The sequence below is a fragment of the Centruroides sculpturatus genome, unplaced genomic scaffold (assembly GCF_000671375.1).
Source record: "Centruroides sculpturatus isolate CEXI.00-Female unplaced genomic scaffold, Cexi_2.0 scaffold358, whole genome shotgun sequence".
Taxonomy (NCBI): domain Eukaryota; kingdom Metazoa; phylum Arthropoda; class Arachnida; order Scorpiones; family Buthidae; genus Centruroides; species Centruroides sculpturatus.
This window is the reverse complement of record NW_019384588.1, coordinates 319552-344726: the sequence shown is the minus strand read 5'-3', so window position 1 is coordinate 344726 and position 25175 is coordinate 319552. Positions and strand designations below refer to the sequence as shown.

The window sequence follows — 25175 nt, the reverse complement described above, 5'->3', positions numbered from 1 at the left end:
AAAAAAACTAATAGGTAGGTTTAAAATTAATAAATACAAATGTATTCTGACAGTGAATGAGTTAATTATGTTTTCTATTTGCAAAATTCCTCAACCTTAACACAAAATAAGAAAAAAAGTGAATTTTTAAGAAATTTGCGGGATTTCCCGGGTTAAAAAAACAACCGGGATCCCGTTTGAGAAACCCTAATGCATACATTTTTTTTTATCGCAAGCACTTTCAATGAACTTATAGTCGTCGTCCTCAGGCAAATACAGATATTTACCAAAAAATTAAACGGAAATAATTCGATGTAGAATAGAACACACAAAATATAAGTTAAAACTTTGTCAAAGCCATTAAGAACACGAAACAAATATTCAAATATAATTCGAAAATCGAACGAGCAGTTAGCTCCGTGAAGTGCGAGCTAGCGCATGCACAGAACCAGGCTCATGTTACACACATACTGGAGAATGCTAATACTTGCTTAAACGCTTGTATAGCGTGACCCATACACTGGGCAGATCGAGCATAGGGGTGTTGCAAAGTGTCCAAGGTGGTAGCAAGGAGAGATTCCCATATGAAAACGATTTTTCAATCCTTGCAGCTCTTGAGCATAACCGCTTGGGACCATAAAGGGTTGTAACCCTGCTTAAGTACCTTTTTTGCGAGCTCGGTGGTGTGCCTACTCTCATAACATTGTCTTGGTGCTCATCAATGCGACTGGCAAGCATTCTAGTAGTGGCCCCAATATATCTTGTGTTTACTCCCGTTGCATGATTTTCCAAACGTACAGTATAGATCCCCGACTTCTCAAGAGTGGAAAATTTGTCTCTATTGTTACAAATAAGTTTGCGTAGGCTTGAAAGTGGGGCTAATGGTAATACAAGATTGCACTGCTTAAAGATTCTGCAGATGCGTATAGAGAGGGGTACAAGGTGTGGCAACGACGTTTGTATCTTCGAAAACTCCCTCTTGCTGCATAACATAGTGCTTGGAAATAGTACTTTCTTTATCCTATTGAGCACATGCGTAAATTTTGCACGTGAAAAGCCAACAGTGTGTACCACCAAACTGATGATGTCTAACTCGATGTTTACCAGCTCTTGCGTAGAGGATAGTAAGTAAGCCCTTCTGACAAGAGAGGCAATGGCAGCATTAACGTATTGAGAAGGCTGAAAGGCCTCTGCTGGTATAATGTGCAGAGCTATGCTAGATTTGTGATGGACTGAGAATTGTGGTCCTTCTGAAGATTTACATATATGCAGGTCTAAGAACATTATTGCAGCATCACTTTCTTTCTCCCAAGTGAAACTGATGGAAGGATATATACTTGAGAGTTGTTGCATAAAGATGAGGAATGTCTCATCTGTGTCTTCCCATGCTATGAGGATGTCATCAACATAACGCAAATATAACCTCGGGTAATGGATGGCAAGCGAGGAATTGAACGTTCTGTGCTCAATCTCTCTCATAATAAGTTCTGATAGCGGATAAAGGGGAGCCCATAGGGACCCCTTGTTTTTGTAAATAGATTTTTTGGTTGAAACGGAAGCAACTGTGCTCGGTGATGAAGGTGAGTGCATCACGTATATCAAGCACCTTTTGGATGTTAAAGCCCTTTTTTAGAAGCAGAGAATTAGCCAGCATTACAGCCTCAAAAGTGGGCACTGAAGGATATAAAGATATTACATCTAGCTTGTAGAAGGTTTAGATGTCTGGCTGTAGTGCAGCAATGCTCGAAGTGATGGTGGATTTAGCAATTACAGAAGACGGGGTAACATATGGAGATCCCGGAACTATTGCGCAAAGGAATCCCCCCTCCAATGTTGCGTGTCCTAAGTGTTCTTTCAGCCAAAAACCCATAAGACAAACTGGCCATTACATCTGCTGGTAAACAAACGGTCTCATCCTACCTATTATTTAGAAAAAGCGCTTGCCAAATTCCTTCGTGCAATAGTTCCAGGATCTCCATATGTTACTCCCTCTTCTGTAATTGCTAAATCCACCATTTAGTTTTTGGCCTGCAATTTTCAAAAACTGTAAACGTATAAATTCCCACTGGCATCATCTGCCTGTTTCCTTCCTTAATCTTGAGAATGAAGTTATATAGATGAAATTCAAGACTAGATATGGAAAGATTAGGGGCAGGAGGCCCTGATTAACCACTCAACAGTGAGGAACGGATATATCTGTTAAATTCTTTAGGGGTATTGCCAAAAACTACTGCAAAAAAAAAAATTCACATAAAAAATGAATTATGTAACAATAAAAAAGACTTTTCTTTACTGGACATAACTGTTTACACAATCTTTTTCCAAAACAGTAATGAGAAAAACCGCATGGAAAAATACTTAAAAGATGTCTCACGTTTATTCTCCACTACTTTGGGACAGCATCATACCTGACTATCCTACTGTTGAAAGGTTAACTATATACAAACTTCCAGTTTGAACCAGAAGTCACATTATTTCAATTCAAAAGTTTTCTCCTAAATATAATTAGATAGATGACCAGCATGTATTTTACTTTTACTTCATCCATTATGATTCAAAAGTTTATAATTCAATTATAACTGTTCTTTTATGTTCTTCATTTGAATGCAACTGAAGAAGATCCATCAAACTGGATCAAAAACATCCTTGGTTATAAAAGTACGCTGGAGTTTCTTAAAGTGTGTGTTTATTTCATCTAATTCTTCAACTGTTTCATTATTGGATGTTAAATTAAACAATATTTTTTTTGCTGGTAAAGGTGTGACAATGGTTAAAGAATAATTCTTTCATTTTGATGAAGATGATGTACACTCTAGATTCCATTAAAAAATTTATATTCTTGGTAAATGGGGTCATCTAACTCTATGCATATATATAAAACCTACTTCTTAATTGATTTACAGCTATTAAATGATACAAAACTGTTAAAATTTCAAATTAATTCCAAAATTCTAACATGTTTTTATTTAATCTATTGGAATAATTCACATAGAAATTATTATTTACTTTCCCAATCCCATACAAATGATTTTGCTATGATTACCACAAACATACTTATTTCATTTGTTACACTAGCTACCTATCTTCCTGTCTTTTATTTCTGAAACATGGATTGATCTCTTACTCTTACTTCCATTTTCTGGCTGTGCTATACTTGCTGCAACTTGATTATCTGCTTTAATTTCATAGCAAGATATTCTTGAGTGATACATATCTGACAATGCTTGAGACTATGAATTCATTTATCAAATGAAACAATCTTACAACAGTAAGAAATTAATAATGCATATCAGAACATAAACACAATTAAGCCCAAACTGCAAGAACTAATGAGTCTCACACATAATTAATACCTATTTCTAATTTTTTCTAACATACAAAATCCACTTTAAATGCTATGTACCACAGGTTCTATATGACCCCAAATGCATAAAAACCATAAATATCCTAAAACAATAAAGCAATGTAAGTCTCTCTTCATTATTATACATATAGAAGTGGCAAATGAGAATATGTAAAGCAATGAACCTGAAAAATTAACCATTTACCCCAATGACATGGGATAAATATAAGTACTGTAAAGCAGGGATGGCCAACAGGTTAATCACGAAGACAATTTTGGTCGATCGCTTGCAATGTCTTGACTTAATTAATTAATTAATTAATGCGTTACACTTGTAACCAAATGCAATGTGCAAATGCAACTGTAGTGATATCGGACCTCCGCGTCCTTCCTCAGATGCAGTTTTGTTGATCCATGTGCAATCCATTTGCATACAGCTGTAAAAGGGAAATAAGAAATGTAGACAAAGGGTTGTAAAAAAAAAAAAAAAAGGTGGAAAGAGGGACAGAGAGAGGAAGGGTGAAGTGGTGGTCCCCGAAAGTGACAATGTTGAGTTTCAATTTTTCTTCTGTTTAAAATGTAAGTACAGTACCTTTTCTTCATGTTTTAAATTAAATTGTGGCTTTTCTTACCTATCTAAACACAGTATGTATTTCACACCCCCCCTCGCCACTTAGACTATGCCTATGACAACAATTCAATCATGACACATTTTTTTGATAAAAAGATCTTATGTACACAAAAGTTGGCCACTCTGCTGTAAAGGATAATTTAAATTTCCCAATTTTTGTATTTAGAACTACATGTGTGTGTGGCAGGGGAAATGGTAAATGAACATAAATCTTCAAAATAAAAATAAACAAAATTGAGCAATTTTCCAAGCATATACTACTAATCTTAAATGGGAAAGTAACAATTTCTATCCTATCCTTGTGAGAGAGAGAGAGTTTACAAGTATAATATAATTTGTACTACCTTACGATGTAAGTCGGTACGTAGTTTTCTTCTGTAACTGGGACTAAGCGTGGGATGACAGTAGTGGAAATTTGGGAGAGGAATGAGAATCTTGGCGGGAACTTATATATACACAATTTAATTATATTCTTTGGCCAACTACTGTCTTCTATGGCATGTTCAACTTCTCATAAACTGCCTCAAATGGCGGGAAAACTACACTTTTATCGTGCACTCTGACCAATGGCATAAAATGATCTGTGGTTACAATGGGATGCACGATGACATGTAGAGGGAGTAAAAATACAGATGGTGGTCAGAATTACCAATAAAGTCCTGTGGAAAAGGAAGTTGATTTTCCCTTTCTCGAAAAACATGATGAATGTAACTTCCCTTTTTGTGAACAATATGCAATATAATATATTTTCTTACACTAATTAACCTAATAAATCCCGATTCTCACATCACTCCCTTATCTTCAAAAAAATCACTCCTAGATTTATAAGGTGATGTGATTTTTCACAAATGATTAATAAGTCTGGACCACTCTCTCTCTCCATTAAAAATTTACAACAAAGTGAAAATAAACTATCTTAACTTACACAGGGGCCAAGTTTTCTCAATCAGTTGAGATTTAAACTAATGGATAAAAATTATAATAAATGCAATTACATAATATCAAAATAATAAACAATATAATATGTAGGTCAGGAAACTATACAATTCATTTTTCTTTTTCCAGAAGTCAATGGGAAGTACGAGTAACCCCTGTATAACACGGCACTTCTATAGCACGGATTCACTCTAACACGGTTCAAGAATTGGGTAAACCCTCGTATAACATGAAATGTAATAAATTTTTACATACTTAAGTAATAATAGTTCACAAAAATTATTATTTTCGTGAACTATTAATACTTAAGTATGTAAATTTTATTTTCCTTCTGTCGATACACATGGTCCTTCTCAAAACTTGTTTCAATGTTGCCAGATCTCAACGCTTCTGCTTCTGATGTTGCCAGATGTTTTTCCCTTATTCCATACTTGCTTTATTCTTCATAAGTGCATAGCACCATATAAGGAAATTTATAAAGATCTTTTAACTAAAAGCAAGCAATCTAAAATTACATACTTTTTGCAAAAGATAAAGCATGGATCTGAAGATAATGCAGAAAAACACTCAAGAGATTAGGATAACTTGCCAAAAAGAAAACGCTCTTGGTTAATAGTGCTTTTAGTGATGACAAAGAAAACATTGTTTAAGTTATATTATTATGTATCACTTAAGAAAATTTTAATAAAGATATTTATCTTAATTATGAAAATATAATAGAATGTTTTTTAATTTTTGGAACCTAACCCTCCTTTTCGTACTAGTTCTTTGTTTCATATAACACAGATTTGCATAACATGGCAATTTTTTGGAACGTAACTATCGTGTTATACGGGGGTTACCTGTAGTACTATTTCCTGTATTACTTTGGAGTGCGATGACTCATCAGCACATGGTTTCTGTGTTGACACATGGATTCACCCTTTCTTGTTGACCTACTTCTTGACCAGGGTCACAGTTTTCAAAGTTCTTTGTCTTCAAGATGATGTCTTCCTTATCTCTTAGATTATTAGTTCTTTGGATGATAAATTTCACAAACATTGTTGTCTATTCTTCTGTGAAAACTCCAAAATTTAATAATAAAATGTTTAATTAATAATTGCTCTCAAATTCCTATCTACATTAACTAAGTTATATATAATCCATTTACTGCTTAAGGAACTACTATAAGTTTATAGGGAGATGAAATAACAAGTATGATATGATATCAAAAAAACATCTACTATCCGACTTTTCCTTGTTAGATTGGAGTGAGTTGTTCTTTCATAAAATCATAAACCAACACAAAGAAGAACGAATTTTATATTTTGGTGTGAGTTATGTGTAGATTCTCACAGAGTACAAGGGTAGGCTGAAAAGTAATGCACACATGCTTGTAGACATGAACAAAAACAAGTAGCAGGATTGGGCAAAAAGTACATTAAAGAACAATTCTTAAGCTTCAAAATCATATATTTATTTTTCAACATAGTCACCGTTAAGGCTAAGATATTTCTCCCAACGTGTAACAACTTTTTTCATTCCATCACTGAAAAATTCTTCCGACTTTTCTTGAATCCAGGACTTGACAGCTGCCTTCACCTCATCGTCCAAGGTGTAATGATTAACCTTGAGATCTCTCGACACGAGGTGTGGACGAGCGTTGTCATGTTGCAAGATTATTGGCGCCAGGCTGTCTCTACCACAACAAATAATCACCTTTGAACCGATTCCACACCTTTCTTATTCCCCCTATTTTGCGATTTTTGAGAAATTCATCAGCACTTCTATAATGTCTGAATAATACAAAAGAATTATATAAAGAATATAAGCTTGTGAATAGTTTATTTACCAAGAGATACTTTGGAACACAATCTTTATAAGTTACCTAAATAGTAAAAGTACCTTTTGAATGAGTGGCATAAAAAAATTGAAGAAAAAGTTAAAAATTGATCATCTGTTACAAAAAATGGTAGAAGGTACTTAAGTGTTTTTTGGAATTTTTCTTAAACTCCTTAGGAAGAAAAAATTAAAATTGATCATCAATTAAGAGACATTATAGAGGGTCTCCGAGCATTTTTGGAATTTTTCTTCAGTTGGCTGAGGAGGGGTCTACACAAGCTCAAAACGTGTATAAAAACAAAATAGGTACATGTATAAACTAAAAATTGAATAAATTTAAAATGAAGATTGCCTTGTGTTATGTGTGTGAACTATATGATGCTCAAAAACAACAAGAATATCTTCTATTTCACAATTTACTGGATTTATAATCCTCTGTATTATGAGTTGACACCTTGCAATAAAAATTCTCTATTATTATCCTACTCTAAAATCTGAATCTATTTTCTATTTAATGAAAAAAAATATTATTAATTTGACTATTATTTCCCTTTTTCTGCTATGCGGTCGTATCTCGAGGACTTTCTGATCACTTTAAGTTTCAAGACGGGATAATTTGAACAACTGACACAGGGATTCGGCTTTGGTATGGGTTAAGCTGTTCGGCCAGGGAATAACACCTGTAGTGGATTACAGGATCCTGCTAACTGATATCTACTGTGACAGGCAGTCGGCAGAGCCACTCCTCAGCATAGGGCCAACTTCTGCTATGCTTTGGGGGAGTGGTGCTTAAAGACCTGACAATGCATTGGATGGACATATATGGTCCTGGAGAACTAGAAAGGAAAGAATGTCTCCTAGTAGGGATGATGGGGTATCCCAAGCCAAGCAACCAGCCGAACTGGGGTGACCTTGGGTAAACGGCCAATTAAATGGGTAGCTGTCCTGGCAGCAAGCTGAACCACTTGTGGGGAGGCTCTTAAATGCATACCCCGATTCCTGAACAGATTCGGAGTGCCCGTGAAAGGATATTATCACCTCAACCTTTTCTCTCTTTTTACTTTTTTAATGGTTATGGAAACAAATACAGTGGTACCTCAGGATACGAAATTAATCCGTTCCGAAACTGAGATCGTATCATGAAAATGTCGTAAGGTGGATCATCTTTTCCCATACGATTACATGTAAAACCAAATAATTCGTTCCAACGCGAAAAACATACTCAAATTAAAGCCAAGTAATACATTTCAAAAAATAACTGTAGTAAGAAAAACAAATGAAAAATGCGAACTAATGTAACGTCGTATGGTGAGTTTTTGTTCGTATCGTGGAGCAAAAATATGTTCGAATTTCATGTCGTATCCTGAAAATTTCGTATGCTGGGGTGTTCGTAACCTGAGGTACCACTGTATAAGCAAATGTGTTAAAAGTATACCGAGTGCAATTGATGCATGCAAAGAACTGGCTAATTCCAACCTCAAAATGATTGAACACCCAGAGAGAGAGAGAGAGAGAGAGGCAGAAGAAGGTTCTGACAACATCAAATTGCTGGAAAGATGGGTATTGTGAAAACACAAGCTTGCCAATGAGCCAAAATAAGAGCCCAAGAGTGCCAGGCCTGATGCCATTATGGTATCAATACCTCTGCAGTCTGGAAGTTCTGATTCAGACTCGAACCCTGAGGTATTCAATGCTTCCTCCTCTAGTGAAGAGAGAGGCTGGAAGGCTGCTCAGCCACCAGGCAGAGAAAAAAGTGGCAGGTAGCTAAAGCCAAAGTGGGGAAACTGAGCAATGTTGAGCCAAACAGGGAACCCGCTAAGGCTGCAGTGGTCATGGCAGAAGGGAAACCTCCTGCCAAAAGCAAGGGTGGGACCAGAAAGAAAAAGATCCCTACCTCAGTGGCAGCCGTTGAAACACAGTCGTCAGCGCCTGTGGTGACACAAGAGAGACTAGAGATGGCTGATAATAGGCAGGCTGCACTCAACGGCATTCACGATGAGCTGATGAAGCTCCTCACGAGGCAGGATGCCAGGTGCTAAAAGGCCAAACGTGCAGTTATATATAACCTGTTTAGTAAAAGGTAACTGCCATTTTAAATGCCCAGGAGGTTGAGATGGCCTCCCTCTGGGCAGAGAATAGAACACTTAGAGAGTTAGTAAGTGGTCAACAGTCACCCAAACCTCCCACCAACGCTGGCAAGGTAGCTTCTGCGAGTTGTGCATCCTACACAGCCATCACAGCCTGACTGGCCTCAAAGCAACTCCAAGAGGGGCCATGGGCTGCTGCCAAGCCAAAAAGGATACTGACCACAGAACACATGCTCCTGGTTTATCCTAATGACAAAACGATGAGTAGCAACTGCACATGGGAGCTACTAAAGAAGAACATTAACCCAAAGAAGTTTGGCATTGGGATAAAAAATGTTCGTAAGGTCCCGGCATCCCGGTAGAGATAACAAAGCACCAGGATGTAATGAAACTGACTAAGGGAATTGATGGAAGTGCTGAGAGAGGCGGTCACATGATGACTGCCCAAAGACTGAGGGTCATATTATTCGATGTCAGTCCAGACATCAAACAGAATGGTCTCGTGAAGACAATGTTGGCCCAGAACAGCTTAGAGGTAGAGCCCAGGAAACTCCAACCTCATTTCCCTATGAAGGGAAAGGGAGACCTCATCAATTGGGTTCTAGAGGCCTCCCCAAAAATCTACCATGCTCACCTGAAAATGGGGAGGCTCCACGTTAGGTGGACCTAAACCAGGTGAGGGAACAATTGGTTATCACCTGGTGCTATAGATGGTACGGATTCAATCACGTGGCAAAGAGCTGTTTGGCAGTGGCTCAGGGGGCCTATTCTGAGTAGTATTATTAAGCTAATGAATACAATAAAAACCAGTTTCTATCGGGACCACGTGATTCATGTTTAATCAACTGTGAAAATGCTATTCCAAGCTGTACGTTTCGTTTTTGGTCCCGATAGCCACACGCAATAACTAAGCCTTTGTTATCGATCACCCTCAAGCTGCCGTTAGGAATGTAATGAAAGTGTGAACAAAACGGTGTCTTTTGGTGTAAGAATGATTTTACTTCACAAGCAAATAGAGAGTTAATAAACTATGTTGTTGTATTGCTTAAAAATAAATACCTTAACTATTTATGAATATTGTATTTATGAATAATGTAATTGCTTTCTTGTTAAAATTTAAAGTAAGTAGCTATAGCACAAACATTATTTCTGAAATAGGTTTCATTCACATATGTATAAATTAAAATGATAGTCATATATTTATATTTTAAGTTCTCAGTTACTTTTCGCCATCTTTCTGGGTCTTTTTGTGAGCCGACTCCATCGGAATTTAGACGGTAAGCTATTTCTTGCCACAATTTCTGGCAATCTTTTACAGTAAAGAAAGCATCTAACTTCCCTGACATTAATTTAGGGCTGTCTTCTATAAAATTAACCAGCATCTCAAACTGACGACTCATAGTTCGCTGTCTTCGTTGGCCTTTCTTCAACATTTTAAAACAAAACTATTTCACTAGCACCGGTACACGACAATGCTAAAACCACGTGCTTCGCTTAGAAAATTGTGGGTTGTAGTCACGTGACAAAAATACAATATTAATTAAACTGTGATTGGTTAAAGCATAACAGCTATTGATAGCGTGGAACCCAGACGCATCGCGACCGACTAACCGTAGCAAAACCACTTAACGTGGAGCACAGAATAGCGATTTGTCTAAGGTTCGTTAACTGCCTTTCGCTAAGGGGACTTATCGAATGTCCCGTGTATCGCTCTCGTTGAGTTATCAAAAGAGCTCAGAATAGGTCCCCAGGTTTGTAGCAAGTGTACAGAGGGCCGCTCCTACAAGGAGTGTAAGGCCACTATGCCTAAGTGCATCAACTGCATGAAGGCAAACCAGAGGTTCGGCTTGTAGCTGGGTACTGGCCACTCTACTATGAGTGCCAGCTGCCTGTGCTATGTGTGGGAACTCAAAAGAGTTCAGGAAAGGACCGATTATGGCCAGTAATAAGGAAACTTAGCTTTTGCTGTCAATAAATCTTTATACACACAACAGAGGGACAAAAGACATGGCTGCAGGATACTGCAGTTTAATGTTGAAAAGTGCTGTGCCGCAACTGCCCAACTCAGGGTGAAAGTGGCTGAGCGGGAAATTGACATCGTCCTGCTCCAAGAGCCGTACTTAGTACAAGGAAAGGTTAGTGGCCTATCACTACAATGGAGCGTATTTGTCCAAGAAGGTAACGACTGTCGTGCTGCAGTTGTATTAACATGGAGGAACATTGATGTATATGCCATCCATGTCTTGTGACTCGTGGTGGCCGTAGAAATCCTCCACCCACTTGCATATGGGTCACAGTCTCCAGTTATTGCCCACCGTCATTCAATATTGGTGGCCTTCTGAGTGAACTCAAAAGGGTTGTCTTGTCCTGCGACAGAGTAGTTTTGGCTGGCGATTTCAATGCCAAACACTCGCTGTGGGCTCCCCAGTAGACGATCCGACCAGGACATGATGAAGGAAGCGGTGGACAGTTGGGGGATGCATATCCTGAATGATCAGTGTTAAGCATTGCTACCTTTTCCTCTGCCACAGGCAAGAGCTGGATAGACCTCATAATTGTTTATGGGGCTATGCTGAGACTTACCTTGCAGTGGGAAACGATCAATGCAGAAAGCTGTAGTGACCATCGCTTCATCACATTCGAGGTGATGTGCAGCTCACCAAACTGCTAAGTAGTTGCTACAAGCTAACTGTTGAAAACTGCGATCGATTTAGCAAATGCCTCGCTGAAAAGACAATCGACATAGTTACAGCAGTCTCTAAGATTGAGAGTGTTGGGGATCTGGAGGATGTTGTGGCCAACCTCACAGAAGCAATCAGAAAAGCAGGAGACTGCACACTTGTGCAATACCCACCGGTCAGTTCCATGGTGGACCCAGGAGTTGAGTGTCCTGAGGAAACGTACGATGGTGCTCCGGCGACACTTTCAACAATGTAGGGATGAAGGCTTTCAGGCAACCAGGAAACTGGAGTTCCAGAGGGCCAATGCTGAGTACAAGTACAAGTCAAACTGCCAAAAAGACCTCATGACTCAGTTTCTGTCAGCAAGTAAGTGACAAAAACCTGTTTTGCCTCCCCTACACGCTAGTGGTGGGAAAGTTGAAGCACAGCATAGTCTTGGGGTCCATCAAAAGACCTGACAGCACCCTAACCTCCACACAGGAGAAGTCGATAGAGATACTGCTCAATCGCACTATCCACGTGATGAGTGGTCTGATGACACTGAAGAACAGAGGTGGTTTCGAACAGATGCGGAGTTGCCCATTCTTGAGGCTAAGATACCCATGCTGGTTACTGACTCTGAAGTAGCCCACACATTGGCAACCTAAGGAAAGGGAAGGCACCTGATGTTGATGGGATCACAGCTGAAATGATACAAGTTCTGCAGCAGGTACAGCCAGACCTGCTCCATGTCTTATATCAGAAGTGTCTATTCCTGGGTCACTTCCCAGTTCAGCGGAAGCAGACATGTCTTGTGTTAATATAAGAGTAGGCATCCGAAGAATGAACCAAAGTCATACAGACCAATTAGCTAGCCTATTGCCAGTCCATGGAAGATTTAGATAGAATCCTGTCAGACAGAGTGTTCTATCACTTAAAGCTGAGAGGACTTTACAGCCACATCATATGGGTTCTGGCTGGACTTGTTGACCTGCCATTTATTACATCGGGTGGTCAACCTGGTTTACCGGAACTACCAGCAAGGCCTCCACATGTTGCTCGTTTCAATGGACGTCGGAGGGCATTTGACTATGTCTGGTGGCCATCCATAGTGGGTGAATCGCGGAAGGCAAACCTGCTGACCACTTGTATCTCTTACCAGGAGCTTCCTGAGAGACCATACTGTCGAGTACCTGACACTTGGTGTCTGGTATTTGACAGTACAGAGGGGTTGTCCCCAGGGGTCATGCATAGGGCTCCTCCTTCCAGACGATATCCAGCTGCAGGCCTATGCAGACAATCTGTTGCTAGTAGTTGCAGGTGTTAGCAGATGCAATATGGAAATTCATGGCAATGAAGCAATAAAATTACTCGTTCACTGGGGAGAGCTGCACAAGTTGTCCTTTAGCCCTGAGAATCGGAGGCCCTGATGGTGGCCCAGACAGGAGTACTGGCATGCCGACCAATATACCGAATCCAAGGCAACCCCATCCGAAGGGTGAATGAGTTAAAGTACCTCGGTATCATCATTGACCAGATGCGATGCTGGAAGCCTAAATCTGAGGAGTGTTCGAGAAAGAACAAACCTCATGACAGCTGCACTATTGAAACTATGATCTTAGTGGAGAAGTGATTCGAGCCATCTATAAGATGAGCATAGAACATGTTATCTGCTATGCCTGTGATGTTTGATGGAAAGATTCTGCCGGTGTCAAAATGAACAGGATGTTGCTCACAATTCAGAAACCTGCTGCCATGCGAATAACAAAAGCATACAGAACTGTGTCTATGGAGGCAGCCCTGGTCTTGGCCGGGCTGCTGCCACTGCCTCTGGTAGTCAGCCTTCTACAGAACAATAGTGGAAGGTATTGAGGCTAAGCATTGTGATCAGATGTACCCAGTCAGACTTAGATGTCAGATAGACGTACTAAAGGTCCACCCTGCCCATAGGATTTAACTTGACTGAGATGTCGGTGAACTGACAGGTAACGGTGTTGAAATATACACAGATGACTCTAAAGACAGTAACTTAGTAGGTGCTGCGTACTGCATCTTTCTGATGGAGTGCAAGTTATACTGTCAGTCAGTCAGATTAAACGAGAAGGCATCTGTGTTCCAGGTGGAACTGGTGGCCCTAGAGGAGGCATCTCAGTGGATCCTACATCTGGATCCAGAGCTGGACACGGTTTACTCAGATAGCCAGTCGTTGCTTCAGGCCCGAGCGATGGGTACCACAGAGACAAGTTGGTACAGGAAATCAAAGGTAGAGTACTGAGGGCGAGGTACTGCCAAGATGGATCCGAGACCACATCAGGATCCCAGGTAACGAGCGTGCCAATCAACTGGCCAAAGTGAGGGCCAGGGACCCATTTGTAATGAGGACGGCCGAACCCTTCACTACATATATAAAAGGTATTCTACTGCAACAATCAATGAATTACTGGCAAGAATGCTGGACTCAAAGTACAATAGATAGGTCAACCTATGCCTTTGTGCCTGAAGTTGGCCTACTCTAGTGTGTTGTGATTGGCTAACAACACAAATACAGATTGAACACGGGTGGTTTCCCCACTTCAAGTCCAAGTTCAGACAAGGAGATGGCAGCTGCTCCTGTGGGTGTCCTTGTGGCGACACGATGCACTATGTACTTGACTGTCCTCTTACTGAGGACTTGCCAAAAGGCTGGCCAAGTCGACTGGTCTAAGCCTTCTGGTGCCCACCAGTGGCCAAGCAGCCTTTGTACCGTAAACACTGGGAGTTTGGTTGTGGGTTCACGCCTCACTTAGACAGGCTGGCCACATGGAGTTTTCCTAGTTTTCTCCATGTCTGTAACACCTAAATAGGAGCCAGTTTCCCTTAAAAAGACCTGGAAGGCATCCCCTAGACAGATCGTCCAAGTGTTGTGTTGCCATAACTTAAACAAACAAACTAAGCCTTCTGAACAAGTACTTCGAACGCTAGCAGCTAGTAAAGGAAACTAAAGGAATTGATGGGAAAAGTAATAGGTCTCTTTGACCTATAAGCTCAGTGGATGCACTGGGCAGGCCCCCTTTTCTAGGGAGGGGATCCTGCTGACTGTCATTGTGAGTTAGTCTCTCCTTGGTAGAGATCTCCACGTGAGGTACATGCTGCACCAAAATGTATGTCCGTGTAAGAGAGTTGGACTTGAGAACGAGGAAGACAAGGAAGACAGGGAAGGAAAGGAAGGCAATGAAGGTTGGTAGTTCCCTGTTGGGTTATGCCAGAACCAGAGCCCGAGCATTTTACTCAGGTCCGACTTAAAAGAGTCCAAGACCCAGTAGCTGCTGGGTATCAGACCATATCTATGATTAAGACATTGTCTCTTTGTACTCTGTGGTGCCATTTGGCAGAGCAGAGGAAAATTATTTAGAGTTTGTTATATGAGGGTTGTTTTTTGCCAGATCACCATACTTTCCCTTTGTTATTACAGCCAGAAAAGTAAAAATGGCTGCCAAATCTGAAATATGTACTTTGTTAAAAAAAAACAATTTAATAAAAGTTTTGATAAATTATAATTTCAAAGGACATGAATAGTTTCTACATAAATGACAAAAAATGTCACAAATTGCTATAGTCCTCTAAGTCAGAACAAGCTAAATAATATAAAAGACACCATTGAAGATACTATAAAAAATTTTTGAATCAGCATTTGGTATTAATAATTCTCAGCCTTGGTACAATATACCAAATAAGATCAATGTCTGCATGCTTAATACAAGAAGTGACTATGAAAATTATCAAAAGGAATTGAGTATTGACTATAACGGCAATTCTAGTTTGACACTACAGGATCATGGTCCAAAAATTTATGTTTATTTTTATCTGCAAGATCAGTTCAACCATTCATGTAAAACACAAACTGGAGCATGCTTTGACTATCATTAATTCTTATTATGGTTTGGGTGATATTTTATCTAAAGCTATGCATGAAGGAAAAAACTATATGGAAAGCAGCATATTAAGCATATTATGAGAATAGCAATGATCATAAAGATATTGCAGCTCTTTCTGCAATACAAAGACCTAAAACCAGATGAGATACTGCATAATAATAGTTAAAAAACTGGAAGAGGACATTATCATTCAGATGCTGAACAAGTGATAAAATTTCTTGAAGATAAACATCCAGATATGCTTGATAGAAAGTCTTTCTGTACAACGTACAAATAGGTCTCAAGATAATAAATTAGTTGAGAATTGAAATTAGTAACAAACTTAAATCACAGAAGAAGGTATTATCTGTAAGGCCAATGGTTTTTAATAAATTGAATAGTCCTGGACAAGTGAATCTAATTGACATGCAAACAAATTATAACAGACATTTAAAATTAATCACAATGTTTTGCAGATAACCTGCAAGTTATTTGTAATTTGAAAAGAGTGTGTGGTAATATTCCAATTTTAAATTCTAATCATGAGTTAAAACAAAAGACCCCCTCAACAGTCTATACAAATTAAAATGTTTAAAATAAATGAAACTTGTGACAAAATCCTGTTTAAAAAGTTAACATTTTAAACAAAATTAAACAGAAATTAACATCAATTGTTAGGACTGAATAGAGGGGAAAAAGAAAAAACTGTTGGCTTTGGTAGAAAAAAATTACTTTATATTAATTATTATAGTTAGCCAAACTATAGTCCAAATAATACAATTAACTTTTTAATTAAGCCTTTAAGCTTTCTAGCTCATCCAGATTTTTGAATCTTCAAATTATTTGTTGTTTCAGTTTAACAAAGTTTAAACATTAGTAAACTTTAAAAAAACTTTAACAAAGCTTTTTAAGGTTTAAAATACTAGTAATTTTTGAGAGACAATGTGTGCATTTATGTGCATTTGATAATATTTTATTTGTGATTAAACAAAATAAAATTAGAATTGTGTTAATAAATCTAATTTTCTTTATTTTGATCTTTAAAGTCACATCTTGTTTTATACATGAGTAAATATGGTATATCATAGCCAGTCTCATTGTAGTTGTTGACAGAACAAATCAAGATATCCAAAATATGTTCATGACATGGATGGCTGATGAAAACTGTAATCAGTGACCCGAAAGACTTAAGATTTGTTTAAAAAGAATAAAAAAACACTGTCTTTCAGCATTAACTTACTTTAATTCAAACATAAATAGGCACGAAATTATTTGGTTTCTTGAAATTAAACAGATTGTAGTGGCAACACTAATGATGCAGAGAAAAAAGAGAGAGGGAGGCACCACTAGAGAAGAATCTACTTGCCACAGGGTAAATAGACTCTTTGGACCCTGCAGTAAGTATACTGTGTCTGTAAATTTTTACATGAACAATAAATCACATACGTGCATTGGACATTTGAGTCTATTTCTCATTTGAAAAAACCAAATATTTTCAACATTGCATTAATGTCATCATCAGGCAGAACAGAATGTATTTGGAATATAAACAAAATTTGACTTGATACATTAACATATTCGAAAAAGGAGTCCTTAACAATTTTTGAACAAATTTACGAAGTTTTTAGATCAGAGTGTCCCTGCATTGGGAAGAAGCCAAAATTCTAAGAACAGTATTAGATTTACAAAAAATAAGAATAATTGAAGCCCTTTGACATCTGTAAAGAAGCAAGTCAACAGCTTCTGCATTAAGAACAGAGAAAGCATGCATATATATACAGTGGAACCTCGGTATACAACCTTAATCCATTCCTGCTGTTTGGATGTTTGGACTTATACCGAATAGGACATATACCAAACCAACCTTTCCCATAAGAAGTAATGTAAAAATGATTAATCCATTCTTATGTAAAAAAAAAAAGCTGGCTTTNATGTAAAAAAAAAAAAAAAAAAAAAAAAAAGGCTGGCTTTAAACACCGCGCTTTCCTGGCTAGTTCCTGCTTGATTTTTCATGAGATCAGCACGTATCTTTTTAGCTTTCTCGTACATAATTGCTTCTGTTACGCTGTCACCAGCACACTGTTTTTCAGTTATCCAAAGCAAAAGCAATTTCTCAACATGATCTAATGTCTTCGAGCTCTGTTCAGAAATTGATTTAACCTCTTTCGCAATGTTAGCAGATTTAATGTCTTTATTTTTCACGATTGTCGATATAATCATTCTCAGAATATGGTATGCAATAGTTAAATCTCAAACACGCATGCCACCTTCGTATTTCTCAACAATCTCTTTTATCAGTTCCATTGTGATTTTAGTCATTTTTTTAGTTTTCTGCTGCTTTTCATTTGCCTTTTTGCAATTCATGATTAATAAAAATAATAAAATTTTACTTACAAACTAAAATCAGAAAAAATTTAACAGTTTAACAAAGTTATAAACTGTGGCACCATGAACGTCTAGTCTGGTCTAGTACACCAATAGTGCTACTTGTTCATAGATGGTACGTATAATTGAATTAAGTCGTATACCGAGCAAAATTTGTTTCGTCCAAACAGGACATATTCTAAAGCAGACGTATACCGAGGTACCACTGTATATATATTGCAAGCATGGCAAATGTTACTCTCTAAATGTACTTATAACAAATTTTTTTTCATTAACCATCCCATCCACTTCCATGTGATTAATATTTGTTATAAGTTATTTTATATCATCATCGAAATGTAGTTTTATTTTATTAAATTGATAAATATTGAATTACAATGTAAGAAACGTAAATAACGTCAAGAAATCTTCAAATTATTCCATTTGAAGCTCAACATAACTCTTTCGTATATGAACAGTTTATAACCTGAGGCAGGCCTGTAAATCAAGCCGAAAACATTTGTTTGAAGTATAAAGGACTGCTGGAAATGTATGAAACTGTGTTTATTAAATTTAAGGTAAATATTGAGTTGATCAAACACAATGGCTGCATTAAGCAGACTCAACAGTTCCAGAGCTGTTAAGTATTTTTCTGTTGAACATCCTCTACAATAGCACTGTTTTGACATCACATTTAGTAGCTAAATCAGAACTGTCTTGCAAATATAAATAAATTCACACAACAATAACCTTGAAACAGCAAAAAAATGAATTATTTACTTCATTTGATTCAATGGATGGGTTCATTTTTTAAAAGATTTTTTATGTATTTATTTAATTTTAATGTTTCTTTGTATTAATTGATTTAGTTTTTATGCATTTGTTTAGTTTATTTGGTTAAAGTATACCTAGGTAACCCCTAACACATTGCTTCCAGTAATCTCGATAAAGGAGCTTTATGGAAAAAAAGTAGAGGGCATCTTTATTAACTTCACTTCATTATTATGCAAATTATGTATCATGTAATCATTTTTACGAATGTGGTTTTATGCAAATTATGGTATTCCATTTTGTGGAGTTTTCTAATTTGCGCTAGTTTTTTCAACTAATTATATAAAGGTATAACTGGACTAATTATATAAAGGTATTAAGGTATAATTCGACTTTATATAAAGGTATAACTGGTATTTTTTGGCTAAATTTATTACGTTAATTAACAGTAATTTTATTATTAGGTATAAAGAATGACTTTAGAAGAATATTATAATGATGTCTTTTGGACGAAACGTAATTCAAGAAAATTTTTTCCCTGATGGAAAATGATTTTGAAGAATTAGGTTTGGATAAAAATATACCCTCTGATGTGAAGTTTGCTGTTTGATTAGGTCTACAACATGTTGAAGACACATGTAATAAATGTTCTAAACGTCACAAACTAATTTATAGACCAGACAGGAACTCTGGTATGGTACACTGTAATTGTTGCAAAAAGAATTTTTACCCCATTCAAAGGCACATTTAAAGGAAAGTTTGCATGCATCTCTTGGGTAGACATACTATCATTCATATGGTATTTAATTTGTTTGGAATGTACTGTACATTAACTACTGCTGCTTTGGCTGTCAGTATTTGTAAAAAAAAAAAAAAAAGCAACACTGGGCCAATTTCCTGAGGTTAGTAGTGATGAATTCTTTACATAATATAATGTCTTTAACAGTGGACCAAACAAAATGGTAGAGATTGACGAAACAGTAATTGCCAAACAAAAGTATGAAGAAGGAAGAAAACTAAACTGAAGGTTACTAGATGGGTTGTTGGTGGGATCTGTTGAGAAGATGACTCTTGTTTTATGTGTCATGTAAATAACAGAAGTAAAGTTACATTAAACTGGATAATATTGAAATTTGTTAATTCTGGTATTATCGCTGTAATGAATGAGTGGAAAGGTTATAATAATATAGATGATTTAAAAGGAATAGACATAGAACATAGGACTGTCAACCATTCTGAAAACTTCGTAAATCCAGTAACTGGCAAAAATACACAGAAGAGAGAACGATTATGGGGTACATTAAAAAACAGAAAGAATTTACCAATCTATTATATTGCCGAATTATCAGATTCATAGCTCTATTCGTTTATGTACAAAAAGTATTGTAAATGGCATTCGAAAACATCTGGAGAATGTTTTAAGTTATTTACAAAACATATTAGTTGGATATATTGGGTCTTGCAAAATACCTAAATGGACCAAACCGGATACTGTTCCTGTTGCTCCAGAATTGTTTAAAAACAAGAATGATGGCAAAAAAAAGGGAAAAGTGATAGCAAAGAAAAAACAGAATGTTAAATTATCAACTAAAAGGAAGTGTTCACATGAGTCAGCAACCACGTCAAGTGTATGTGAGAAGAAATGATGAAAATAGAATTAGAAACATGTAATTTGTGAGTAATTATTTATTCTTGTATTAACTTATTATTTTAAATAAAAATTTTCATTCTAATTAAACTGAAAATGGTAACATTTGCTAGTTACATGTGTATAATTGCACATTTGCATTATAATAGACAAGATGGCGACCGGAAGCAATGTGATAGAGGTTACCTAGGTATACTTTAACCATTTATTTACATTTTGTTTACAAGTGCAACAGCTTTTGAGTTAAACACCTTTGCTCAGTTACAACCAGGGCTATGGAGTCGGAGTCGTCAAAAAATCCGCTGACTCCGACTCCCTTTTTACTTACCAACTTGTTATGTATATGAAACGGAGTCGGTAGATTTTTACGCAACTCCACAGCCCTGGTTACAACTGTTGACTCTACTGAACACAAGCAATGATAATGGCCAAGAAGAGCCAAACACCAAGAGAAATCAAAAGGAAAGAGCCAAACAAAACAAGTAAGATCCAAAAGCCGAGTCTGAATGAGACATTCAAAATAGGGAAAAGAGAATTTGTGAATTTTGAAGAAAAAAAATTGCTCATCATAGATGTAAATCAAAACAGAAATTACAAAATCAAGCAAAAAAAATGAAATGTTTGTCTAATCTTGCTTAACTCCAAGTTCTGTTGGCCCAAATTAGTAGTACTGTTCAAGTTCAAATCTTGAATTTTGACAGAGGGAAAGGATATTTTCACATATTCTTCCAGTTGTAATTGATGTAGAAAATAAAGAGTTATAAAAGCTAGAAAATGAAAATGAGACAATTACCAAAATCTTTTGAGGAACCAGTTTTTGGTTTGTGACAAAACCTGTTGACTTAATCACAATATTAGTAGATAAAAATCATATACTGTATAAACATCCAAAACCCAATAGTTATATACTAAAGCAAAATGATTGATTATATCTCTTGCTAAATTAAAATTAACATAATTAAATTAATATTTTAATAATTAATTTAGAAGGTTCTGGAAGAAGAAAATCAATCCAAAGTGGGATCGAACCTGCAACTCCCACTTACCAAGCAGTCACATTACCAGTGACTGCATGTCAATGCCTGCCTCTAGTACCAAATAACTTAACATTTAATTAATAATAGTAGTAGTGGTATAGCCTAATATAATTTGGCAATTGTTTGGCTTTAAGATAATATACATTATGTCAGCTGGCAAATGTTCAATTATTTCCAAGAAGGCTAAGGTTATAAAAGAAGCCAATGTAAAAAAAATGTACAACCAAAAAATGAAAATGAAAATTTTCAGGAATTGTATGTAATTCTAAATGTCACTCAAACTTATTCAGTTCAAACAAGTAGCCATAAACATATTTTTAAAGTTAATAAATAAAACTTTATGTTACTCTTTGTATTCATTATATCTTTATTTCCCCATAACAAAATTCACTTTTACCCAAATGATTGCTTAATTTTACCGAAATGATGATTGGATAGGATGCAGATTACCTGTGTAAAGCTAGAACATTTTATTTCAGTTTTATCCAGAACTTTTGAACAACATGAACTTTACCTGAGTAAAGCAAGGTTTATGCAATTTTTGACTTTACCATAATATATATGTCATTAATTTCTAATATTTGTAGTATCTCCTCTTGACATACAATCTTTGTCTTGGATATAAAGCTAATAATCAGACAAAAACCTTCTAAATCTTTAGTTATCAACATGAAAAGAGCAAGCTTAAAATAAATGAGATCAAGCTAATTATTGAATAACAGGAAAGAAATAATTTCGGTAAGATTATAAATTGAATGTAACTGATATACTTATATGCGATATGCTTCTTGTCTAGTCTTATGTTCAAATATACAAGCTGATATACTTTGATATACTTATCTTGTTAAATAGAAAAGCCCAACCAATATATATCTTTTATAAATGTATTTTAAGCATAAACATATTTTTACAGTATTCTCTATACATTAATATCAGAAAACAACATACAGAGATAGAATACAACAAAAGATATAATTTACTCAATATATCTTGTATGTTTATATGAAGGGGTAAGTGCCAAAACATAACAAAAATACTTTTTGTCAAAATGAAGATGAGATAGATCATACTAACCCTTCAGCACCAATGATCCTGAGTTGGCAACAGTTAATAATTATGGGGAAGATCAACTCACAATCATTTACTGCCGCTTTACACTGAGGTTTGGCAGTACAACAATTAATAAATAAAAATATGTACTTCTTAATTAGATTAGAATTCTTAAAGATTGTATTAGAAGAAGTATTAGAATTCTTAAAGATTGGAAGTATCTTCCAATCTATATATTAGGGGTATAATACCTCTTACATTTGTACATTTATTTTGACAATTAAGAGTTTTGAACAAATAAAATCAGATGATAAAAATCATAAGAACACTAAAAAAATAGGTTAATTCATAATCTTTCAATTTAGCAGCAATGGTTATATCTGCATTCTTGATAAATTTTCACATTTTTTCATGTCATTATAAATGAAAACATAATACAATTTATTTCATCAGTTAGTTTTCCTTCTCTTTGATAGGCAACTACTAGCTATTTCTGCAACTGATTTTTCAACATTATCTGTAATGTCTGGTTCTTTTCAAAACTGCCATTTGCTGCTTCTGTCTTGGTTAGATTTCTTTTTCTACAAGCTTCTTGGAGCATTTCCATCCCTTCTTTTATTAAATTCTGCCCTCTTAACTTCTGGACTTGAAAGCCAGATAGATCAGAATTTTTGAGAATGTTTATGCTCTTAACAAGGCTTCTTCATCCTCTATTTCCTTGCTTCCATTCACTTAGTAATTCTTTCTTTTTATTTGTGTGAATTATTGGCTGATTGCAGAACTATCTTGTTATTGGAACCTTTTCCAGGTTTCTATTGAGTCTGTCCATGAAGAATAAAGTGGTTCTCAATCCATCGATGTTTTTATACTGAGACTTGTTCTGTCAAGGTAAAGTATACTTTTGTTTTTGCTAAACTTCTTTCAACATTCTATAATGTGAGAAAGAGTTAAACATACTTTTACCAGCTTGCTAGGATTTCATATTTTGCTATACCTGCTTGCTTCTTTGTGCTAAACACTTTTAACCCAGTAATAATCAATCCTTCTATAGTACAGTGGCACATGTTCCTTGAGTTTTGTCATCAGATTTCAATATCTTAGTCATCATAACATCTTACATCATCAGGAAATTCTTTACAATCATCATCATTTGCATCAGTACATTGTTTACTAGAGTCAGATGTACTGCTCTCCAGGAACCAAGATTCTGGTATTTTTTGATATGATATATTCTCCATTCATCTACTTTTTCTTGTGAGAACATCAATAAAAGTTTTAAGCACAATCTGGCATACAACTTCTATTAGCATTCATCTAAAAAAAATGAAGATTTGGTTATTTTTTTATTGGCAAGGTGCAGTAACATAGATAAAGCTTTTGCATGAGAAAAAAATCTTTCTTTTCACTTTTTGAAATTTTGATTCTTTTGCATATCAAGGTCAATGATTTTTAGGATGGTATTTGTCTGTTTCAAATCTAAGACATACAACTTAACACTTTTGCAATCAACAATTGCTTCAAGTTTAATTAAGGAACCTTCACATCAAGGTAACAATCAGAGATACTGTATTTCATTATCTATATATATATATATATAAATGGACATGTATGTCCTTATATTTCACTTTTCTGCCAAAACTACACATCGCACGTGAATGGTGTTTGTATGTGGTGGTAGCCCCAAGTCTCCATTCGTGCATAGGAGTGATTGTGTCTCGATATCTATAAGGGTGCGGGAGATATGAGGCTGAAAGTGGCTTTCTATTTCGAATGTTTTGTTCGAATTTGTTCGAATTAAATTCGAACATAAAATTTGAATATTGGTTCAATTATAGAACGATTGTAAATGTTCCAGAAACGTTGAAAATAGTTCGTTTGACTAAACGTAAAAATTCTCTAATTAGTCTGGAAACGGGGGACCTAATTCTTGCATTCTGTGAAAACGGGTAAGATTAGCTATAATGTAATTATCTTAATCTTCACTATCGTTACTTTTTGCCCAGCGAAGCGGGTCCTTGAAGCTAGTTTAAAATATAAATAGAAAAAACTTTGTCATTCCAGTAAATATTTGCATTACAAATCATAAAGATCATCACCTCTTTTTTAGTTTATTTCATATGCTGCTACTTATATGTGTTACCGCTAAAGCTCGGAAACTCGTTAATCTGCAGATTACCTAACGTGATCCGTTAAAGTTGCTAAAATTGTTCTATTTCTCAAATTACCTAGGTATTGTGCAGATTATCTAGGTCAGTGTTTCTCAAACATTTTTGTCAGGTGGCACACTTGAAATTATTAAACAAAATTCATGGCACCCCTATTATTATTATTTTGCTTTTTATGGTTAGTAAAGATATGAAGGATGAGAAGACTTTGAAAAAAATAAAAGTTTTTTATTAAAGTAAGTTTATTTCCAAACAACACAAAAGCATTCAAAACAAAAGTTATTATTATAAAGGTATCTTTTAATTATTTATTTAATTTAATACTTTAATTCAATTATTTTAAGTAATTTTAATTTAATTATTTAAAAATTTCGCGGCACCCTTGTGGCGTTCTTGCGGCACCCGCTTTGAGAACCACTGGACTACACTCTACGCGTAGATCCTGCGTGTGACCTTTCGGGTCGGCACCTCTTTGGTACCCTGTCAGGATTGACACCTACGTGTTTCTCGAAACACGGAAACCGAGACGGCGATTACGTCACGCCGTCGCGCGAGCGGTTCCGTATGTGGTCAGACGGATTCTTAATGTCGATTCGAGAGACAACATTGGAAGTGACTCAGATACACTTAATTAACAAGGGTTTATTTACAAATCTATTGGATGAAGAATTTTCGCGGAGAGAGAGAGTGCACATACACTTCGCGGGATGATAAATACCTTTGTTAATAGATTCGGGTCTTGTTCGGGTCTTGTTCGGATCTTGTTCGGATTATAACAGCTTCCGATGGG

The 25175-nt window shown here is 36.1% G+C and overlaps 2 protein-coding genes across 3 annotated transcripts in view; one reads left to right on the top strand and one right to left on the bottom strand.

The window, feature by feature from the left end:
- The window catches only part of LOC111624686 (phosphorylated CTD-interacting factor 1-like), a 76025-nt gene that overhangs the window by 48053 nt on the left and 2797 nt on the right, over positions 1-25175 (bottom strand). Inside the window, exon 1 of one of the 2 annotated variants that reach the window (XM_023367594.1) lies at positions 5756-5790. The exons of the other annotated variant lie outside the window; for it this stretch is intronic. Within the exon in view, the coding sequence (XP_023223362.1) occupies positions 5756-5775 (20 nt within the window). The 5' untranslated portion in view covers positions 5776-5790. Of the gene's footprint in view, positions 1-5755; positions 5791-25175 lie in introns of those variants that run through there. 2 annotated transcript variants of the gene reach the window in all.
- LOC111624679 (putative uncharacterized protein DDB_G0282133) overlaps positions 11703-25175 on the top strand; it is a 78536-nt gene continuing 65063 nt past the window's right edge. Inside the window, exons 1-2 of the mRNA XM_023367589.1 lie at positions 11703-11844; positions 13443-13720. Of these exons, the coding sequence (XP_023223357.1) occupies positions 11703-11844; positions 13443-13720 (420 nt within the window). The remainder of the gene's footprint in view (positions 11845-13442; positions 13721-25175) is intronic.